Raw genomic sequence first — 15,215 nt, 5'->3', positions numbered from 1 at the left:
CTGAGATGACTCAGCTCTGGAGTAGGGCTTCCTAGCAGTGGACGGCACCAGGCAAACATTATCTTCTGTGTAACTCTCCCACAAACATCCTGAGAAGCTAGGGATGAGCATGCCAAGAAAAAAACTGCATACAATGCATAGTGAGGAAATGAATTTAGGGGGAAGACGTATCTTTCGCATCCTGGTACACCATGCCCCTACTGTTCCCAGTGCTCTCACTGACCAGGGCTACAACTGGGCCATAGACAGCCCAGCCAAGGCACTTAGGCAGCCAAGCTTCAAGACATGGGCACAGAAAGTCCGTTTACTGGCATCACAATCCCCCTCTCAAGCAGCTGCCTCAACATCTCCCAACACATTCCTGCTCCACAGCACAGGGCTTTATTACTGAAGGGGGTGCTTAAACAGACGGGCAGACAAGAAAACAGAGCAGGCAGGCAGAGGCCAACAGTCTGGATTTTATTGTCACCCTGTGTTTGGCTGGGTGCAGAAATGCCTTCCCCACTGCCAGTCCCACTGGCCTCCTGGGGGCACAGGCAACAGATGTTCTGGGTTGCTTGTAGCTGCTGCTCTGGGCCTCAGGCAGGCTGGCGAAAGGAGCACAGTGGGGCTCACCCTCCAACATGAAGTACAAAGGCTTAATTCACAGTCAGACTTCACCAGGAGGAAGAGCTGGTCAGGGCTGAAGGCACTGAGGGAGGAGCAGACCCAAGGCCTGGTCTTTCTCCTGAAAATCTAGCCAGACCGGTGCAAAGCGCACTGCCAGGTCTGGGTTAGTGCATGGACTGGGCAGGATGGGAGGGCCTGCTCACTGGTAGAACTTCTTGCTGGGGGTGTTTGCATGGTCGAGGAGCAGCTGGCATGGGGTAAACTGTATTCCGTAGGCAGACTCATACTTCCGGAGCCGGTCCACTACCTTCTGCGCACCGTACAGATCCACAAAGCGGAAGGGCCCTGAGCAGAGACAGGACATTAGCAAAAGGGACATAACAAGCGCAAAGATAAAGGAAGTCAGTCAGGCTCCCAGCCTTCACACTGACCTCCAAGACAAGGGGGGAAGCCAAGCCCAAACACTGCTCCGATGTCTCCCTCTGCAGGTGTGGCCAGGATCCCTTCCTGTAGGCACAGGACTGCCTCATTCACGAACCTCAATATCACACGGTATTGGATGTCTTCGTCAGAGAAGCTGAGGAAAGGAGCAGGAAGGAACGTTTATCTAGGGAAAGAACGGGAGGAGCTGGAGTGCAGATGTGGGGTTCGGGGGAGCCTTAGGGAGTCCAGTGGCCAGGATGAACCACACCATCCTGAAAGATGACGCAGCCTTTCTCTTGGAAAAAGGGGTGAGACTTTCCCTAACTGATGTGAAAATGAGCACCCAAAATGGCCTGGCACAGAAGTTTCAATCACCATTACCTGACAGATCAGCAATAGCAGTGTGTTCCCAAAACTAACAAAGAGCAAGGGTGTGGGGGGGGGGTACACAATTCATCTTCCATCTTCATAGGCAAAGCAGATCTCTGAGTCCGAGGCCAGCATGGACTAGAGACAGAGTTTCAGGACAGTCAATGCTACACAGAGAAACCCTGTATCAAGAAACCAACACAAACACAGGCAAGGCTTGCCCTAGGCTTGGCCAGTTCTCACCTGGACACCTAAGCTGCGGGCAAATGCAGGGAGTTTAGCTGTAGCGTTTTGCCAGCTTTGGGTCATAAAGAGAACATAAAAGGGGCCCCGGAGTTGTGAGCTACCAGAGAAACATCGTTTCTGTAAAAACAATCACTCCAGCCGACTTACACCTCGGGCTTGGCAGCCAGCCTCAGGCTAGCCAGGATGCCGTCCATTTCCGAGTTCAGGCTCTTATTCTTTGACCCCTCCTGATAGATGTAGAAGCCCTTCCCAGATTTGCGACCTGAGAGAAGAAAGAGACTGCTAGTTGTTGTCCTTCCCCCTAGCTGAGAACTCATGTCCACTGTGTGCTGGGAGCTTCTAGCACTCTGCTGCACCCCTCAGCGCCTGCGTCCAGCCAACTGAGCCGTGTAGTCCTGATGACTGGCAGAGAAGAGGGAAGTGCCTGGGGCATGGACACCTGAATCTGAACGAGCGAGTCTACCTTCCACCCCTGGACTTTAGTGTCCAAACAGGAGGTGATTTACTGCAGCCTTAATGGTATGTTCTGAATGGGAAGGCTGAGTTCCCTACACATGGCCAGGGCACAAGGTCAAGCCTGGATACAGAACTTGCTCCAATAGTGTCAGATCTTGGCAGGAGGAATATGCTGATCTATCTGGCATACATAGCAGAGCCCTGTAAGCCTCACTCTGTCTTTTCCCCGAATCTACACACCCAGCCCAAGGCATTTCCTATGTCCAGGGCCCTGTGTTTAGGAAACTCTCCTCCCGGCTCTCTGCTTACACAGCCGCTCAGAACTCGGTAACTAACAATGTTACTCGTGTCTCATGTGGCTACTCACCCAAGAAGCCCTTGGAGACCATCTGCTTCAGCAGTTCTACGTTGCCACCTCCGAACCGCTCCCCAAAGGCTTTGCCTAGGTCTTCTGCTACATGCTGGGCTACGTCCACACCTACTTCGTCTGCCAGGGTGGCAGCACCCACAGGAAAGCCAAAGCCTGTGGTCAAGGTGTCCAGCTTTTTAGGGTCAACTCCTTCCTGAACAGGAAGTAAAGCAGGGGCCTCAGAGCACAGCTACCCAATCATCCCCCCCATAGAAGGGCTGCCTGTAATAACCCATGGACACAGCCTCGTGCGAAACCTACTTCTTTCTTAGACATCACCTGGCCAGATCCAGAACCAGTGCTTCACCCCGAAGGCACAAGAGGAAACCCTGACGCTTTCCCACACACTTTAAGACAGCTGAGATGACCAGGTTACTCATGTTACTCAGTTCTTGCTCGTGATTCTGAATCTTGGGACTAAGGAGATGCCATAGCTACCAGGACTCCAGGACTGAGAATGCTGGCGTTCCAAGGCTAGGGACGTGCCCAGTGAAGAGGATCCTCCTTGCCATGAAATGATCTGGATGTCTACGGAAGGGTGGGTGTGTGTGTGTGTGTGTGCGCGCGCGCGCACGCATCTGTGGATACAGTGGTAGTCAGTCCAAGCGGGCTCCGGAATGAAGGTCCTCACCCCAGGGATACAGACACAGTGTGTCTGAGCATTCTGAGCGGCCTCTGGCTCCTGCAGTGGTCAGGGAGCTAAGAGAGTAGTGTTAACATTCTGCCTATTGGGCAGTCTCAGCCCTGAGATTTCCTGTTCCAGTGTGGGGAGGAGGGCACAAAAGGGCCTCCGGGGAAAAGCAGTGGTACATTCTGGGCGAGCCTATCCCTTATCTGAACATTTTCAGCTTGGAGAACAGAGTGAAAGATCTGACGAGGTCTCAAACATTCCACAGAACAATACCCACCTGAAGGATTCGCATGACTTCAGACATCATGGGAGCAAGACACCTGGTGGTATAGAAGCCTGGTCCATCCTGCCCAGGGAGAGGAAGAGAGCTCACAGACGGTCCTGCTCTGCTTCAAATACCCATGTCCACACCCAGTCTCCCTCTCCCAGTTTCAGCTGACTTCAACTCTCCCCAGAATGCTCAGTGTTAAGCTGTAGAGGAAGCTGTCCTGAACAGTCTGGGTTGTATGTAACCTTTGAGGTCTGGAATCACTGATGAGGACCTGTCGGAGCCTAGATCCACTACCTAGATACACCTACCCCGCCTTGGCCGAACAGTCAACACTCCTGTCCATTCCAGAGACAGCCCAGCAGCGGTCAGGGTTCTAGAGGCTGCGCTTCCCCCAGAACAGTTAGGGGGCTCAGGAAATCTGCTGCTGCTTCTGGGCCTCACCTTCACCACAATGATGACTTTGCCCTGCTTGAGACCCATTGCCACGGCAGAGGCTGTGGTGTCCTTGGAGGTTTTGTCGGTCGTGATGATTTCCAGAAGCTGCATCTTGTCCACGGGAGAGAAGTAGTGCATGCCAATCACCTGGTGAGGGAGCCACAACCAACAGATTACCAGTGTAGACGGGAGAACCCAACTGTGCCTGGCTAGCTAGGGAGACACTGGAGAGAAAGGTCTGCGGTCTCATCAGCTGCTCTTTCCCTGAGCCTCTGCCACCCCCAGCCCGTCTCTATCACGTCCATCACATCACCTGACCCTGCTGTGTGCTGGGAAAGCTGGCCGTCGTTCACTCATCCACACTGTGTGAGGAGGAAGAGACAGGCTTGTGTGGTTTGGAGACAAACCTAGTATTAGCAATGCTAGCTGTTTAGAGAGTTTGTTTTGTTTTTTTTTTTGTATTTCTTGTCTCTCTGGCTGATCAGTTGAAGCCACTTCCCAAGAAGTGAGGAATTTCGCCTTCCCCGCCTAAGCAGTTATCACACTTCACTATAGCTACACTGCAGACTGCTTTTTGGTTTAGGGCTTATCCTTTAACACCTAATTCTAAGTTAAAGGAAGTTTAATAGTTTAAACTTGAAAAACAGCTACCATGGGGGACGTACAGCAGCCACCAAGTGTACTCAGCTGTAGTAATCCATCAATTCCTATACCTGTGGAGCATGACGTTCAGTTTTTGGGAACCGCCCCCATCCATCCCACAATCTATACTGGTCCTTTCCCTGCTTGTAGTCTGAAGTCCCAACCACAATTCCGAAGCAGTCAGACACCTGAGGGCTTTCTGTCCACATTACCTTCTCAGGTCTTTTGCTGACAGAAGCAATCTGATTGATTGGCAGAGCAGATGTGTTGCTGGCAAAGATACAGTGCTCTGGAGTCACCTGCAAGAGGGAAAGGCGTTTAAGCATCTGCCAGGCAGGCCTAGAGATGGCAGTCCACAGCACAGCTGAGAGACACCCGAGCCCGGTCTACTCCCTCATCTGTACTTGCTTACAACATAGAGAGACTCAGCCAGACACCTCTTATGTGGACCTGGTTCTCTTCTTAACTGAGCTGCCCTCTAGTGATGGCCTATCCTGCCCTAGAGACTACATCTCAGCACTTGGTAAACACGATGACTTGAATTAAGTTTCACTAAGGCGGGGCATGGGTGCCAACCCCTCTTGTTATCTGGATGTGCTAGTCTGGAAGGCTACAATACTCCCTAGCCCTGCTCACCTTTAATGAGCCAGAAAGTGTGCAGCACTTCACTCTAACAGTGTCAGTGAAGAGCGGCGTACACTGGAGTTACTCCTCAGCACACAATACCATCATCGACCGTTAGCTACACTGAGCTGTCTCTGCACTGTCCCTGACACAGAATGTTCAGCATCATGTCTACCAACTCAACTTATTCAAGTTTTCTGACACTTGGATGCAAAATATGAAAGGCATCTCTGTTAAATTTGCACAAATCTGAAAAAAAAAAAGGTGAGGTCACACCTTTAATCATAGCACTCAGGAGGAAGAAGCAGATAGATAGATCTCTGTGAGTTTGAGGCCAGCCTGGTCTACAGAGTGAGTTCCAGGACAGCCAGAGCTACATGGAGAAACCCTTACTCAGGAAAAATGTTTTTTTGCACAAATCTGGCATAGACAGAATGCAAACACTAGACTGAAGGTTGAAGATACATTTAACACACCCAAAAGTTGAGTACAAGATATTATGACAGAAATAAAGGTGAATCATTAAGGTAAATCAGAAGAAAACCAAAAACCCTCCAAGAATTGTACAGGCGTTAGATGGACAGAACAAGGCTTGTGGGGAAGACCCTGCATCTTTTTGTTCTTTTGTTTGTTTGTAGCTTGGGCCTCAAACTCACAGGGAATCTGCCTGCCTCTGCCTCCCAAGTGCCAGGATTAAGGGTGTGTGACACCATGATCAGGCTGAGTCTATGATTTTAACCAAGCAGAGTGGAATTTAAGTTGGCAGTGTGGCATGCCTGTGAGAGTCAACACAGTCACTTAGCTGAGAGAAAAGTCCTCTTGGGGCTAGAGATGTAGCCCGTAGGTAGAGTGCTCGCCTAGTATGCATGAAGGGCCTGGATTGGGTCCCCAGAACCACATAAATTGGGCACAGTGTTGTAGGCCCATAATCCTAGCACTTGGGAAGCAGAGGTGGGGGATCTGAAATTCAAAGCCATCCTTGGTTACATAGTGAGTTCAGGGCCAGCCTGGGGAATATCTATATATCTATATCTATATCTATATCTATCTTCTACTCTCGGAAGAGCAAATCATTATCTCCAGAGATGGCTGGCAACAAACTCGTTGCTCCTTGGTCATGCACGCCTTTCTTCCCATACAGAGGGAGTCTATTTCCCATGCTCAGAATGAGGGCTGGCTGTGATTCTTAACAACAGAAGCATGGCTACTGAACTCAGGCCTCACTGCAGTTCTGCAGAAACCACTTTGGCTCTTGGAGAACCTTATTGTAGAGAAGTTCCAGCCATGGGAGAAGGGAGGCCATGGGGTAGACACTGGGCACCCAACCAGGTTTTCAAATGACTGCACTCTCACAGCTGACTACTGCAGTCCACAGCTGACTACTGCACTCCCACAGCTGACCGACTGACCGCACTTCCCCCAGTGACACCAGCCCTGAAATGGTGTTTAGGGCACTGTCTCTACAGAACCTGGTCACACTGCAGAAGTATGAAAACGAGTTGTTCTAGAGATGTTCTTTGACAATGTGTACAGTAATGATGGAGACAGCAGGACAGGGAAGCATCTAGAAACTGTCTCGAGAAGAATGTCAGGAACCAGCTTAGTTCTATGGCGGGTAAGAGACTACTTGAACCACCAGTAGACTCAGCTTTGAAATTTTCTTAAAACCAGCAAAAGGCCAGGTGCAAGGATGGGCATGATGCTGAGCTAGAGGTCTTCCACCCCAAGTTTTGGACTTTCTTTTTTTAAGATTTATTTATGCATGGATGAGTACTATCTGCATGTACACCTGCACACCAGAAGAGGGCACTGGATCCCATTACGGATGACTGTGAGCCACAGTTCACAGCCACGGCCACCAGCACTGCCAATTCAGTACAGTTCACTTCCTAGGCTAGTCTAGCTGTGGTCTTTCTTATGCTTGGATTACAGCCATTTCTCCTTTCCTAGACTTTTCTTTCTACCACCCACATCAAATACACACCTTGTTCACATCATCCTTTCTTTTCTGTTTTGTTTTTTTGTTTTTTGAGACAGGGTTTCTCTGTAGCTTTAGATCCTGTCCTAGAACTAGCTCTTGTAGACCAGGCTGGCTTCGAACTCACAGAGATCCACCTGCCTCTGCCTCCCCAGTGCTGGGATTAAAGGCCTGTGCCACCACCAGGCATGTCATCCCATCTTAAGAACAGGCTATTAGACACCCTCCACCTTGCCGCCTGTGGCAGATGAGAGAGCTGGCCTTGACATCTTAAGAGTGGGAGAGCTGTCCCTGCCTCTCACCAGGGTAGCACAGTAGAGCTGGGCCTGATGGTGTAGGTGTGGGAGAGTCGACCCTGAGATTAAGAGCAGAAGACTGACCCCATCCCTTGCTCATTGCTGCAAGGGGTGAACTTGCAGGGCAGTGCTGGAGAGCTCACCCTGGTGGTGAAGACGGAGACCTGGTGGGCTGACTAACCCTGCAACTTCCCAGAAACCAGTCATGTGTTGGCTCACCCCAACATCCACCCTATCTCTGACCTGCTGGAGCACACAAAGGGGCCGGTCCCCAACATCCACCCTATCTCTGACCTGCTGGAGCACACGGAGGGGCCGGCCATGCAGACACAAAGCTGCAGGACCTCCATGACACAGGGAGGAGTCCCAGTGAGGGTCCAGCCTCAACACTGTAGCAGAAACCAGAGGCCTCGGACCGGACCAGTGCCTCTTTGCAATGAACGCTTACAAGTAATGATATCTGGATAAAAAGGTTTACTGTGTGACTCACTGTGTTCACTACAGCTTCCAAGACAAGACTGCTTTTTCCTCCCTGCCCCTTTCTTTTTCTCCTAAATTTTATTTTATTCTTTTTGGGGTGGGGGAGGTTGCAAGGGCAGAAGGCAGATGCAAAGGGATGGGAAAATAAATGGGATCAAGATGCATGAAGTGAAAGACACAAAGAATAATTTAAAAGTTAAAAAAAAAAAGATTGAGCTAATTAGGACACTCAGGGGCAGGACCAAAGGAGCACCACCACAGAAGAGCATCCAAAACTGTCTGGAGAAAGTGTCCTTAGTCCCCATTGGAACCTTCCTCTCTCCTACCTGAATAAAGCTAACAAGCCCTGTGCTTAGGAGAACAGAGTACTTCATTTTCTTCCCTCAGGATTTTGACCTGAGCTTTCTCATGTACACTGTGTGTGTGCACTCACATAAAAACTTACACTTGGGGCCGGCAAGACCACTCAGTGGGTAAAGGCAAAGCACCTGCCTCAAGCTGGACAGCCTCATTTTGACCCCTGGGATCACGTGGTAGAGGAGAGAAACAGTTCCTGCAAGCTACCCTTTGACTCCACACGGGGCTATGGTGTGTCCCCTCCCAATACGGCCCCACCTCAGTGTCCTCCGGGAGTCAAGCGTGAGGAGCCCTTACTTACGCCTTCTACTTCCTTCAACACTTTGTGCTTAACAGCGAGGTCCTCAAAAACAGCCTCGATCACCATGTCGGCCTTCTCAAAACCCTTGTAATCGAGCTGCCCAATCAAGTTGCTGAAGATGAAGTCCCTTTCGAATGATGTTAGGGCTTTCTTCTTCACTTTGTCATTCAATCTAAAAAGAACACATTCTTAGAGTGGAAGAACAGGAGACTGGAGGCCACACAGTTGCTATGTGGGTTCAGGAACTCTGAAGTTACATCATTATTCCCATTTTGAGGAGGTTGAATTGCTCAGAGATACTGGGGTTAAATGGTTATTAAGGAGGGAGGTTATTACCATTTGAAGTCAAGTTGGACCCCAGGCACATAGTCTTTCTACCATCAAATCTCTCTATGCAGTCAATGTTCAAGCTGCACAATCTTCTTAGGAAACACAAATGCCCTCACTCGGCAAAAAGTCCCAAGCAGGATGGTCTAATGCAGCCAGCTCATCTATCATCTTGTGCGGAACACTGGGCTGAAGCAACCTCAGTTTGGCTGAGCTGACACCACTTCCTCTCAGCAAAACTGGTGGCATGTACATGAGAAGGGACTGCACAGGGTGAAGGACAGCCACCCTTTGTTATTTTAAAACACTTGTTTAACTGTTACTTGGATTTTCTGTAGATGGCTGTATTGCCTGCAGACAGCAGGCCTCGGCCTCTCACAGGCTCACCAGGCCAGGGCTCCGGACGTTTCTCTGGTCAGGAAAGAGGGCTAAAGAGCCTCGTGCCAGTCCTGCCTTCGCCTGCTGTAGTCAGCGCACACTCACTCACACTTCCCTCAGCCCTCCCAGAAGAGCTGTGCAGGCTCTGGATCCACTCCACGGGCAACACCGAAGGATAAGTGAATGACATTTAAAATATCTACAACACTGAAAGGCCTATCATATTTATAAGAAAAAGAGTTGCAAGAATAATTAGTATTTCTAAACAACAAAGGAAACTTTGGTAAAATGATAGAGCATGGGGCTCATGTTCAGGAAAAAGGAATCTGTGATGAAAAACAAAACATTAAGCCGACCGCCCTGCCCCAGACAGTTTCCCTCCTGGTAGAAGCAGCAGACTTACCCTTTGAACACCTGCTGCTGTCCCCGGCCCAGCCCCGTCACTGTGGTATCTTTAAGCAGAGTTTTCAGTCCCTTATCCACAGAGACCTGGGCGATGCCAGCTCCCATCAGCCCTGCACCGAGGATGGCTAGATGCCTGGAAGGAGACGATCAATGATTCTGGTGAGCATCTCAGCCGTTCTAGTAGCTGGGGAACACTAGCCATGCTGTCACCCAGCCACACCGGGCACAAGTCTAAGAGCTTTGGATGATTTCTATCTACAGAAAATTTCTGATTTTTTGTTTTTGTTTTTTGAGACAGGGTTTCTCTGTAGCTTTGGAGCTTCTCCTGGGACTAGCTCTTGTAGACCAGGCTAGCCTCAGACTCACAAAGAGCCTCCCGCCTCTGCCTCCCACGTGCTGGGATTAAAGGCGTGCACCGCCACCACCTGGCTTAATTTTTGATTTTTAAAGACAAACGTAAAACTCACTGAGTGTAAAGAACTGGTCTTTCTGTGAAGGTAGAACTCCACCACCTTTCAGCTGTGCTGTGCAGGTCTAACCTTGCAGAGGTCTGTGTGCAGACTAATCTGTCAGTGACTTCCTAGTGATGTTAACTTTTTTGTCATTCTCCCTTCTCCCAAAATCTATGGCCCTGAAGCCACAATACTTCAGGCTCCTTGCTAGTGGTTTTAGGTTTTTGCTTTTTTGTTTGTTTTGAGAGAGGGTCTTAGTAGCCTAGGTTGGCCTTGAACTCTTCCCGAAGAGGATGACCTTGAACTTCTGATCCTCAGGGATAATAGTCGCACATCACCACACCTGGTTTATGTGGTACTGGGAACTGAACTCGGGACTCCTGTATGCCCCATTAGTATTTACTAACCGAGCTGAGTTACAGCTCTAGCAGTGGACCTTTGGTCTGGAAAGTAAGACCCACACCGAACCACTAGAAAACCATTATGAAATATGAGAGTTCTATAGGGGCTGGAGAGATGGCTCAGTGGTTAAGAGCACTGGCTGCTCTTCCAGAAGACCCAGGTTCAATTCCTAGTACTCACAAGGCAGCTCAAGACTGTCTATAACTCTAGCTCCATGGGGATCTGACACCCTCACACAGACACAAATGCAGACAAAACACTAATGAACATAAAATTAAAAAAAAGAAAGAAAGCTCCATAAAGCTGGTAGAAGGACCTAGAGAACTCAGAGCATCTGAAAACAAGAATATACTTGGAATAAAGGGTCTCCTGCGTGCAGGGCAGAAATAAAAGCTCTACTGTGTGCAGGGCAGAAGACGCTGAAGACAATCTAGTTCTGTGGATGCTCAGACACCTACACACTTGGTGCAAAGCAAATGCACAGGCTTTCTAGGCAGGGAATCTTACTGAACATTCTTCTGTGGTGCTCCAAATTTATTCTTCTTGCACAGGACCTGGCCATTATAAAGTCCCATTAGAGCCTTCGATTCTTTGGTCAGCGCAAGCTCTCCGAATTTCTGAAAGGTAAGGGGAAGAAAGAAAGGTGGAACTTCAGGGTCTAGTGATGGGGATGCCTTCGGTTCATTCTCTGCAGAGCAGAGGCAACACCCCATGCCTTAGTTCCACAGGCATCTCAGTGAACCCGGGTGCAGCTTCAGCTCCCCTGCTACTAGTGTTCTCTTTACTGTCTATCCCCCTCTGGAGCACTTCTCTCTTTGAAGGAGGTCTGCTTATCTGCTTACCATCTATCAATCTATCTATCTATCTATCTATCTATCTATCTATCTATCTATCTATCTATCTATCAATCATCCATCAATCTATCTGTCTGTCTGTCTATCTATCTATCTTTTTTTTTTTGAGACAGGGTACTCTGTGGTGTAGCTCTGGCTGTCCCTGGAACTTGCTTTGTAGAACAGGCTGAACCTTGAACTCAGAGATCCTCCTACTTCTTTCTGCCTACCAAGTGCTGGGATTAAAGGCGTGTGCCAGTGCACCCAGCTTTGAAAGAGGTTTTTACTATAACTGAGTCCTCAGATTCTCTACAGCAGAGGAGTGGTAACCTTTGCCAATTATCTAGCCAGTGGTTCTCAACCTTCCTAACACTGTGACCCTTTAATACAGTTCCTCATGCTGTGCTGATCCCCAACCATAAAATTATTGTCATTGCTACTTCATAACTGTAATTCTGTTACTGTCATGAAGTCTAATGTAAATATCTGATATGACAGATTCAATGCAATGCCCATCAAAATCCCAGCAAAATTCTTCAAAGACCTCGAAAGAATGGTACTCAACTTCATGTGGGAAAGTAAAAAATCCAGAATAGCCAAAACAATCCTGTACAATGAAAGAACTTTTGGATGCATCACAATCCCTGACTTCAAACTCTACTACAGAGCCACAGTACTGAAAACAGTCTGGTATTGGCATTAGAACAGACAGGAGGACCAATGGACCTGAATAGAGGACCCGGATATCAATCCACACATCTTCGAACACCTGATACTTGACAAGGAAGCAAAAATATCAAATGGAAAAAAGAAAGAATATTTAACAAGTGGTGCTGGTTCCCAATTTACTCAGGAGATCTTGTCTTTTTCTACTTCCCATGTAGATTACATCTATGTAAGTCTCTCTTAGTGTCCGCATTGTTGTCTAAATTCTCTGGGATTGTGATTCGTAGGGTGCTTTCTTTTGCTTTATGTTTAAAAACCACTTATGAGTGAGTATATGTGATAATTGTCTTTCTGGGTCTGGGTTACCTCACTCAAAATGATGCTTTCTAGCTTGATCCATTTGCCTGCAAATTTCAAGATGTTGTCATTTTTTCTGCTGTGTAGTACTCCATTGTGTAAATGTACCACATTTTCCTTATCCATTCTTCAGTTGAGGGGCATTTAGGTTGTTTCCAGGTTCTGGCTGTGACAAACAATGCTGCTGTGAACATAGTTGAGCACATGTCCTTATGGCACGACTGAGTATCCTTTGAATATATACCCCAAAGTGGTATTGTTAGGTCTTAAGGAAAGTTGTTTTCTAATTTTCTGAGAAATTGCCATACTGATATCCAAAGGGATTGTACCAGTTTGCATTCCCACCAACAATGCAGAAGTGTTCCCTTTACCCCACAACCTCTCCAGCATAAGTTGTCATCAGTGTTTTTGATCTTGGCCATTCTTACAGGTGTAAGATGGAATCTCAGAGTTGTTTTGATTTGCATTTCTCTGATGTGTCTTTCAGCCATTTTAGATTCCTCGGTTGAGATTTGTATATTTTGTATATTTTGTAGATCAGACTTCTGTCTGATGTGGGGTTAGTGAAGATCTTTTCCCATTCCGTAGGCTGTCGTTTTGTCTTGTTGATCGTGTCCTTTGCTTTACAGAAGCTTTTCAGTTTCAGGAGGTCCCATTCATTAATTGTTTCTCTCAGTGTCTGTGCTACTGGGGTTATATTTAGGAAGTGGTCTCCTGTGCCAATGTGTTCAAGTGTACTTCCCACTTTCTCTTTTATAAGGTTCTATTTATTTATTACAAATACAGTGTTCTGCTTGCATGTATACTTGCAGGCCAGAAGAGGGCAGCAGATCTCATTACAGATGTTTGTGAGCCACCATGTGGTTGCTGGGAATTGAACTCAGGACCTGTGGAAGAGCAGTCAGTGCTCTTAACCTCTGAGCCATCTCTACAGCCCTAGCTTTTTCCTTTTTCTCTGTGGTTCTTGGGTTGGACCTAGGGGCCGTGCACCTGCCAAACGTAATCGCTCTGCACTGACCTACATCCCAGCCCTCAATGTATGCATTCTGTCACAACAAAATCAGCCATAGTGCAGACTGGAGTCATTTAGGTGATAGGTTCTGAAATGACTGACTGCTCTTGTTCTTATTACACACTCATTACTGAGCAGTTTCAAGCATGTATAGAAACCATCCCATTCTCACATACGCAACCACCGAGGCTAATCAAAAGGATAACCACTGTAAGAAGAAAAGTACGAGTTTTCTTATATAGTATGTTTTTTACATATAGTATAGTTTATGTATATACATTTTCAGCTTTAAACACAGCTATGGGTCTTTAGTTTTCTATAGTTAAATTGGAGATAATTTTACCTGTGATTCAGCAAGATAACCAGCGTCATCTCCTTGCTCGAGTCCAGCTTTCACAACCTAAAAGCCACAAATGTGATTGTTTAGTGCTGGAACAGAATGGCTAATGTAAAATAATGCTGAATAAAATAGCAGTGTGACCAGGCTTCCAAGAGTAGGGCACTTATCCAGCTTTGTGAGGGCAGGAAAGGAACGGAATGCCAGCTGCTTTGGACTGAAGCACCTGTGTCTGAGGCTGCTGCTGAACCAGGGAGGAAAGAGAACCTTAAGCTATTTCTCCAGCTTCTTTCTAAGGACAGTGCTCTCTGTTTGCTTCTCTGTGCTTTCCCTGTGTGTGCGTGTGTGATCTTGTTAGTCACATTAACCCGGAACTCTGTACAACTCAACTTTACATCTGGGAGAAGCGCTGTCCCATGTAAAAAAGAAATGACCCCTCGGACCAGGCGGTGGTGGTGCACCCCTTGAATCCCAGCACTTGGGAGGCACAGGTGGATCTCTGTGAGTTTGAGGTTTACAAAGCAACTTCTAGGACAGCCAGGGCTACACAGAGAAACCCTGTCTCGAACAACAAAAAGAAATGACCCCCAAACACCATAATTTATACATATGACCCCAAATCCATTAAACCCTGATTTCCTGTCATATCTAAACTCATCATCTCTCTATTTGCCATCCTATTTTTACTTCATTGTATCTCAGAGTCTTACTCAAATTTACCAAGACAGCAGGCTGACCAGTAGCTCATTCTGTCACTCTAATTCTCGACTGTGTACAGGACCAGTTAACACTGATTCACTGTTGATAACCTTCTCAAATCTAACTTCAGCCTGCCCTGCTAGAGACACCTCACTGTTCACTGTTAAAAGTGGGTTTCACTGACTGCTCCTTCACCAGCCTCATGCTGCCCATCCTGCCTGGCCCGACTTTCCCTTCACCTACTCTGCACTCCCTTTTCAGGCCAGATCCCACAAGTCTCTTCCTCATCTTCATGACTGTGCATTACTGTCTGCTGTTTCATATTGTGTATGGCTAACGGCCTTACCACACATTTAATTTCCCCAGCCCAGACTGTTAAGATGAAAGCAGATGTGTATGTCATGTTTCATCTTATTTTCTTATAGTGCTGGGGACTGATTCTAGAGGCTTCTACAAGCCAGACAAAAGGTTTGCCAGAGATCCAACCCTAGCCCATGTTTCATGTGTTAGTAGTCTCCTGTCTTCTACTCAAAATGTACTCTCTAATGGATTCATTCGCCAGTTTTTTTTTTTTTTTTTTTTTGGTTTTTTTGTTTGTTTGAGACAGTCTCTCTATCCTATAATTCTCCATGTAGACCAGACTGGTCTTGAATTTGGAAATTTGCCTGCCTCTGCCTCTCAGAAAGCTAGGATTATGTGTACCACACCGTTTTTTTGTTTTTGTTTTTGTTTGTTTTTAAGACAGGGTCTCTATATAGCTCTGCAATCTCCAATTCTGATTACACATTCTTGAATTTCCCAGTCTAAAAAGCTCTATGTT

At 47.5% G+C, this 15,215-nt stretch overlaps 1 protein-coding gene across 1 annotated transcript in view; it reads right to left on the bottom strand.

Moving 5' to 3' along the window:
* Positions 1-438: 438 nt before the first annotated feature.
* Hadha (hydroxyacyl-CoA dehydrogenase trifunctional multienzyme complex subunit alpha) overlaps positions 439-15,215 on the bottom strand; it is a 34,184-nt gene continuing 19,407 nt past the window's right edge. Inside the window, exons 10-20 of the mRNA XM_038318189.1 lie at positions 13,703-13,759; positions 10,999-11,108; positions 9,636-9,770; positions 8,528-8,699; positions 4,704-4,790; positions 3,856-3,996; positions 3,421-3,489; positions 2,471-2,666; positions 1,795-1,909; positions 1,041-1,186; positions 439-954 (exon numbers count right to left, since the gene is read on the bottom strand). Coding sequence (XP_038174117.1) covers positions 809-954; positions 1,041-1,186; positions 1,795-1,909; positions 2,471-2,666; positions 3,421-3,489; positions 3,856-3,996; positions 4,704-4,790; positions 8,528-8,699; positions 9,636-9,770; positions 10,999-11,108; positions 13,703-13,759 — 1,374 coding nt within the window. The 3' untranslated portion in view covers positions 439-808. The remainder of the gene's footprint in view (positions 955-1,040; positions 1,187-1,794; positions 1,910-2,470; positions 2,667-3,420; positions 3,490-3,855; positions 3,997-4,703; positions 4,791-8,527; positions 8,700-9,635; positions 9,771-10,998; positions 11,109-13,702; positions 13,760-15,215) is intronic.

The sequence above is a fragment of the Arvicola amphibius genome, chromosome 2 (genome assembly GCF_903992535.2).
Source record: "Arvicola amphibius chromosome 2, mArvAmp1.2, whole genome shotgun sequence".
Classification (NCBI taxonomy): Eukaryota; Metazoa; Chordata; class Mammalia; order Rodentia; family Cricetidae; genus Arvicola; species Arvicola amphibius.
The sequence above is the reverse complement of the archived record's forward strand: the minus strand, read 5'-3'. Positions and strand labels throughout refer to the sequence as shown.